Source organism: Lactuca virosa, chromosome 8, assembly GCF_052849685.1.
Source record: "Lactuca virosa cultivar CGN04683 chromosome 8, Lactuca_virosa_CGN04683_v6, whole genome shotgun sequence".
NCBI classification, from domain to species: domain Eukaryota; kingdom Viridiplantae; phylum Streptophyta; class Magnoliopsida; order Asterales; family Asteraceae; genus Lactuca; species Lactuca virosa.
The window spans coordinates 394,227,830-394,234,764 of record NC_136433.1 but is presented as its reverse complement, the minus strand read 5'-3'; the positions used below and the strand labels follow the sequence as shown (position 1 = coordinate 394,234,764).

Sequence of the window (6,935 nt, the reverse complement as noted above, 5' to 3'; positions counted from 1 at the left end):
TTCAAGCAGAATTGAAGGTTGGATTAAAAGAACCAAAATGAATTTTTGTTGTTAACTGTTGAATCGTGTTGATAAACATGTTATTGACGAAGATCGATGATTGATTAGCACTGTTTGATGTTGATGATGGTTTAATTGAAGAAATCTGGATGATTGTTGAAGGTTGGAGAAGAAATTTGGATGATGAACGATGAATGGGTTTGAACTGTAATCTAATTCTCTACAGATACGTATTTGAGATTGAAGGTTGTTATCATATTTACAAGTTTGCCACCGTGTCTTTTTATGCTTAGATTAAATAAGTGGCTGAGAATGATTCCTCAATTCTCAACCTTTTTTATTTTCTCAATTGAACCCACCTATATATATATATATATATATATATATATATATATATATATATATGTTTCTTTTTATCCATTCAAATTTATTCGATGACTAAAAAATAACGGTAGACTTTTATAATCCACTATTTGCATGCGAAACAACATTTCCTCCACCTCCCACCACAACTTAACATCCCTCTTCAAATCCAAATTTTGTAAAAAATATTTTCATAAGCAATTTCTAAATCGAGCCGTCCATGTTCAAGGGCTTCAATACAGCCGACATGGAGATCCATTGCCAAGTTAATTTTGAAAAAATAAAAGGGTCAAGCATTTATATTGAAATGCACACCGAAATCCTTCTATGGATTACTCTTTTTACCTTCTTAATAGCAATCCACACATTTTATTATTTTAATGATACAAGGAAAGCAGTTAACAACATTCAATTACACGCATGTTTGATGTCATGTGCCAGCAGCTTACATCTGCTTCTCATTTGCTACCACAACCCTGTCACCAAAGTGTATTAGCTTATTCTTTTTATTAAAAAGGTAAAACTTTCAAAATGAATACAACAACAAGAATACCAAATCTCATAACAAAATGGAGTGGTTTGATGTAGACAGCCTTAGAGAGGCTGCTTCCATAGACTACCAAAATGAATTCTCAAGCTTTATAAGGAAAGACTGGGCAACCACCTTATAAATGCTCGTGGAAACATTTTTGACAGCATGGATGCTTTCACTTTCACAAGCCAAACATATAGTCCGTAACATGGAAGGTGAACTAAAGCGATGCCAAAGTACCTGCAGGATGTGAAAAGTCACATCTACCCCGAGAGAAATATATATATATATATATATATATATATATATATATATATATATATATATATATATCATTGGATGCAATGCAACATACCACATAGGAGCCCATGGAGTAGCAATTTCCAGGAAGGGATAAGGCCACCTGCAATAGCCTCTTAAACTTCAATCCTGGGAAATTTTACAGTAAATAATTGATAAATGACAAAAAAAGTGGGTTCTGATAAGTGGAAATCACCATGTAAAGCAACAGGCATGCATAACCCACTGGAAAATTATATAAGCTGAGCTCCACAAGACAAAGTATGTTAACCCGTGCCAAGTAAATTGCTACAAGGGGCACAAGAAAAAGACAAACAGTGAGATAATGGCATCAGCTCGACACTTATTAGGATCATTCATATAGTGAATAAACCAACCAATTGGTGAATGCGATCCAATTACTTACCAGGCTGTTGAGAGCAGAATCCAGGAGGAGAAAAACAGCATTCAGGGAGTGCATGCAACTAATCAACTGCAATCACAAGCCAAACTAACTCAGAGTCAGAATGCCAACAGCAACAGTTCTGAATGAATCATAATGTACAAATATATTTGTTATGAGCAAATAATAAAAAGAAAATAATAAATTTCCAGGAAACAAAAGGAAGGAGGAGATTTTCGTCTCTTTTGAAGAGTGTGAGAGGTTGGTATTGTATTCAGTATTCACAATGAAAGAAAAGGTCCAAGGGGCAAGGGACAAAATATGCTAACCAGGGTAAGCTTGAAGCCATCGCCAGACTGAAACGGGAGTAACAGGCACCAAAATACAAGGTCAGTAAGCACAACAGCACCTGCACAAGTCTGTTGACATACACCAAGAATCAGCTTTAAACACTTTTCAAAAAAAAAAAAAACTCATGACCGCATGAATATCAGAAAGCTCAAGGTGATCAACCTCCTTTGGTCATCGCATGCAATCAAAAGGAAGCATGTTTGCATTGTTTTATAGAGATTGGAGGCCATGTTCCAGTGATTTGTTTAGTATTTACACTTTGAGAGGAAGAGAATACCTCTCAGCAAGCAAAAAATGCATGAAAGATAGTTTTGCCTAAGTTCTAGGAACATAAACCACATTTGTGATGAATTTTTTAGAATGTGATAGAAAGAATACCTGATAAACATTCTGCATGAGATTTCCCCAAAACCCAGCTTCTTGATTAAACTGCAGATTGATGGAAGCCTCGTTATCTTTAAAAGAGCTAGAATCCTTTTTCAGAAACTTGTCTCTCTCTTGATTTTGATTTGAAAGGGGATGCTCTTTAAAGTGCATCCAGCAGCCATGAGCAGATATAATGGTCCCAAGCTACACGAAAGCAAGCAGCACCCATGAAATGTAACCCTTGGAACTTGGAAGAATAATTCTTTGTGCATTACTTGTGTGGTAATGACCTCAATTTATATACAATTTCCGAAGATGAAAATGGAACTAAATCAATCCTATCTAAGAAAACAAATCAAATCAAGAAATCCTATTCCTAAGATATAAGTAGAATATTTCAATCAGTCCTCAAGTTGGAAGAAATATGATAATCATGCCCAACTTGTTACAAATATTATAAATTTTGTCCTGCTTAATGGTTTTTGGCTTAACAACTGATGTGTAAGTGTTCCCACTCCCACAACAAGTACCTAATTAGATGACAATCAACTTTAATGTGTTTGATTCTCTCATGGAGTACTTGGTTCACGGCTGATTGGTTGTCAGAATAGATCCGTAGCAAGTCATATGTGGTTACTCCAAATCCCAAAGGAGTCTCCTTACATGATACATCTGTAACGGCTCTATATTTTGACCCGACAATTAATCGACAGACCATGTACCATTTCTTGCTTTTTCACTGTTGGTGTTAATCCAAATTGAGTCAATCGCGTGATTATCCTTAGGGGTATTTTAGTCCTTGTAGAGTTTAATAAGTAAAAGCCATGTGGCCACGTTTATTTGCAGATAGGGGTTAGTTAGTTCCTGTTTTGTTGCTGTTGACTAGGCAGACGTGGTTTTTCAATCCTCTATATATATTGTATGCTATTCTATTGAATGTGAACGTAAAAGATTAGAAAGATGTAGCCCTACTGTGTAGTTTTGCTCCAACATTCACAAGGCTAGATTACAATCCAACAAACATAGTTTCACGGAAACAAGCAAAAACAAGTTTTTTTAGTTTGCAAGCAGAAGCAGTGTGCTTGTGATATCTTTGTAACTGCCTCACAAAAAATATCATATCACTTCCTCGGTTCCTCCCAGGTTATGTGTACTAAATCCAAGACCTAATATATTTGGAACCGAACCCTATTCAGAGACATTTAAATTTAGAATATTAGGTAAGTAAATTGACATACCGCAAAGTAGACCATGACCAAGCAAAAAGTCCATCTGTAAAATTGATTAATAAACATTAATTAAGAGCGATATCATCAACAAACTCAAACGTGAAGAAATACTAGTGCTTAGTGGTTATGAGAATTTTTGTAGAACCACCAGACCCAAATGCCCAAGTGCCAGAGAGCCACCTTGAGACATTTAACTCCTGATTCCTAATAAATCCCAAGGGATTGGATTGGATTGGATTGGAGGCACACATACGGATATACCACATCTAATCAGTGATCCTATAGGTATGTACATATGGGGGACAAACATTACACATCTTACGTCTCTCTTTGCTCACATATTCTGCAGTTTACTGTTTCTCATGATGGTAACAACTAACAAGTTTAGGAGGATGAGACTATCAACTTATTATAACAGACCCTTTCTAGCTTCAACCATCTTGAAAGGCACCTGAACCTGATACGCATCATATTGATGGTTTTATCTACGCTGTTCTGCCTACTCGAACTTTCATGGCATGTAATTGAAATTTGGATTGCAGCCACTTTACCAAATAAGTTTAACATCTTCTATTTCTCTCCTCTCTCTTTTCTTTTCTTCCCTTTCTAAACAATCCGCACGCTCTATAGTATAAAGACAAATCACCTGCTAATGTTTAAGGGACGGATAATAAACTATTGCCAAACAAATAAAAAGTAACACACAAAATTAAACTGAAGTAAACATGGCATACTGACTGGGTGTAGAAATAGAAGACGAAGGGGCCGAAGGCAAGGACTGTTTGATATAGCAAGTAAGCCATGGAAACGAAGGAGAAAAGCCTGTAGAGAAGAATCCAGCGTGGATGAAGGTTCCTCCAGCAAGAAATCCATAGATGATGGGTTTTAGTGGTATGTGTGTTGTTTTTAGTGATGATGAATCTCAAAGAGACCAGCGTGGGAAGCAGGAAGATGAGAGCGCAGACAGGTACTTGCCATTGAAGCCAGTACTCCAAACCCCCATCCTCCATGGATGACGCCGTGACGGTGAGAAGGATAGATAATCCATGTGGTGGGTGGGAGGAGGCATTTGTATTTCTGGGAAGGCACCTAACAGTGATGACGTTCTACAGATTCCGGATCGGTGTCGCTGTCTGAGCGAGTTAACTAAAGCATCATCGTTGACGCGAGTAAGTCTAAAATTGAAATTCGTCAACCAGCCCTCTTTTACTATGGTTAAATATCTAATTTACACATAGATATTTTTTTTACAAAATTGTAAAACTCATCCTTTATTTTTTAAATTATACGGTTTTGGTCTAAAAATATTTGATGGTGTATAATTGGTCGTTGTGGTTCGTAAAATATTTCATTTTGACGACTTTCAAGGAAAACTTCACGCAACTAGTCGTCCCTATGGTTTGCAAAATTACATAAAAGGTCCTCCTGCCGTTAAATCTAACTTTTCAGCCGTTAGATTTTAATGAAATGACTATTTTACCCTTATACCAAATTTGCAATATACTACAAACCCCAAGGCCTATTTATATAATTTTATAAATTTGAAATTATATATATATATATATATATATATATATATATATATATATATATATATATATATAGTTTATATTTATAATTTATATATATACAAAATCTCAAATTTATAAAATTACATAAATGGTCATTGGGGTTTGTAGTATATTGCAAATTATATATATATATATATATATATATATATATATATATATATATATATATAATTTCAATAATTTGATAATTTTTTTTTATCTTTTTGACATTTTGTATTCTATTTTTATTTTATAATTTTAGTTATTTATGGGTTTTTAATGATTTTTTTTAATTTGATTTAAGTAAAAAAACTTAAATTCGATAAACCATGTCAAAACCGATTTTTTCTTTAATTTTTCTTATTTATGAATTGAACCGTTAATGTTTTTTTTAATGTTATGCCGTTACGGTCCATGTTTTTTTTACTTGGATGTTTCATAGTTAATATCGTTAGCGACTTTATGTTTGCATTTATCATTATCATTATTTTACCTTTTGTTTTCCATTTTTTATAATTTTAGTTATTTATTATTCCTCTATTGTTTTTATTTGTTTTGATTCAAGTAATGAAAAATAGAAAAACAAAAAACAAAAATTCAAACACCAAAATTGTAATATACTCTAATATATTATTACATTTTACACTTTTCAACTTTTTTTTGATTTTTTTCATATTTTTTTTTTAAAATTTCATATTATTTTTTAATTTTTTAGTATTATTTTTTAATTTTTTTTCGTATTTTTAATTTTTTTCTTTGTTTTGTTTTATTTTTCATCAATTTGATAACTTTTTTTTTACCTTTTCCAAAAAGTGTAAAATGTATCAATATATTAGAGTGTAACGACCCAAAAATCAAGGGTAAAGTTTTCATTTTTATTATAGTCAAAACACAAATATCTTTTAAATCCAAGCATTCCAAAAACATTGTTAATTAAAACATTTATCAGAGTTCGTCCCAAAATCACATATTGCGGAAAACACGGGTGTGCACTGCGATCAAGCCGGACCCTTCTTTCAAAACCAATGATACCTGAAACCATAAACAAAATTGTAAGCACGAAGCTTAGTGATTTCCCCAGAGCATACCCCACATAATCCACATAATCCACATAACCGCATAAACCATATCAATCACATAGGCCATATCAATCACATAAGCAACAGAAGCCATGCATATCAGCATACAAGGAAGTCATGGAAACCCTCCAAGGTCTTACTCCGGGTGTCATAGGAACCCCCTCATGGTCTTAGCCCTCTGTCATGGGAACCCCCACATGGTCTTAGCCTGGAATGTCATAGGAACCCCCACATGGTCTTATATCTAACTGCCTGCAGAACCCCCCGAGGTCTTCCATACAAAAGTCATAACACAAAATCAACTAATTGTACGCAGATACAAATCCTACAACCCATACATACAAACATATAAAGGTGTCATGGAAACCCTCCATGGTCTTACACCGGATGCCATGGGAACCCCCACATGGTCTTAGCCCACTACCATGGGAACCCCCACATGGTCTTGGCCTGGAATGCCATAGGAACCCCCACATGGTCTTATATCCAACCGCCTCGGGAACCTCCTGAGGTCTTCCATGCAAGTATCACAAAGACAACTAGCATACCAAATACCACACAATCAACTAGCATACCACATATAACTACTTGCCATGGGAACCCCCACATGGTCTTCACATAAATACATAATGTATCAATAAAACATCCACAATAATCATCACAACTAGATAAATGGGCCGGCCTTGGTGCCTTAGACCCATTGGTATGGTGAGGAGACTCACCTCGCACTGCTGAAGTCCCGCGGATAAAACACTAGATGCTGGTTGACAGATTCCCGAACTG

At 34.9% G+C, this 6,935-nt stretch overlaps 1 protein-coding gene across 2 annotated transcripts; it reads right to left on the bottom strand.

Annotated features, from left to right (window-relative positions):
* Positions 1-633: 633 nt before the first annotated feature.
* LOC145133546 (protein rolling protein) lies at positions 634-4,607 on the bottom strand. Of its 2 annotated transcripts, none has more exons than XR_013718610.1 (9): positions 4,262-4,607; positions 3,533-3,566; positions 2,307-2,498; positions 1,907-1,996; positions 1,602-1,667; positions 1,392-1,483; positions 1,251-1,298; positions 917-1,135; positions 634-839 (listed from the first exon to the last, which is right to left on the bottom strand). XR_013718610.1 is itself a non-coding variant. In XM_079068482.1 (9 exons), exons 1-9 carry the CDS (start codon positions 4,531-4,533, stop codon positions 809-811), a joined length of 933 nt encoding a protein of 310 aa, XP_078924608.1. In that variant the 5' UTR covers positions 4,534-4,605; the 3' UTR covers positions 634-808. The 2 variants fall into 2 exon arrangements, 1 of the variants encoding a protein (XP_078924608.1); XM_079068482.1 differs by having other exon boundaries at positions 1,028-1,135; positions 4,262-4,605.
* Between the last annotated feature and the right edge of the window lie 2,328 nt (positions 4,608-6,935).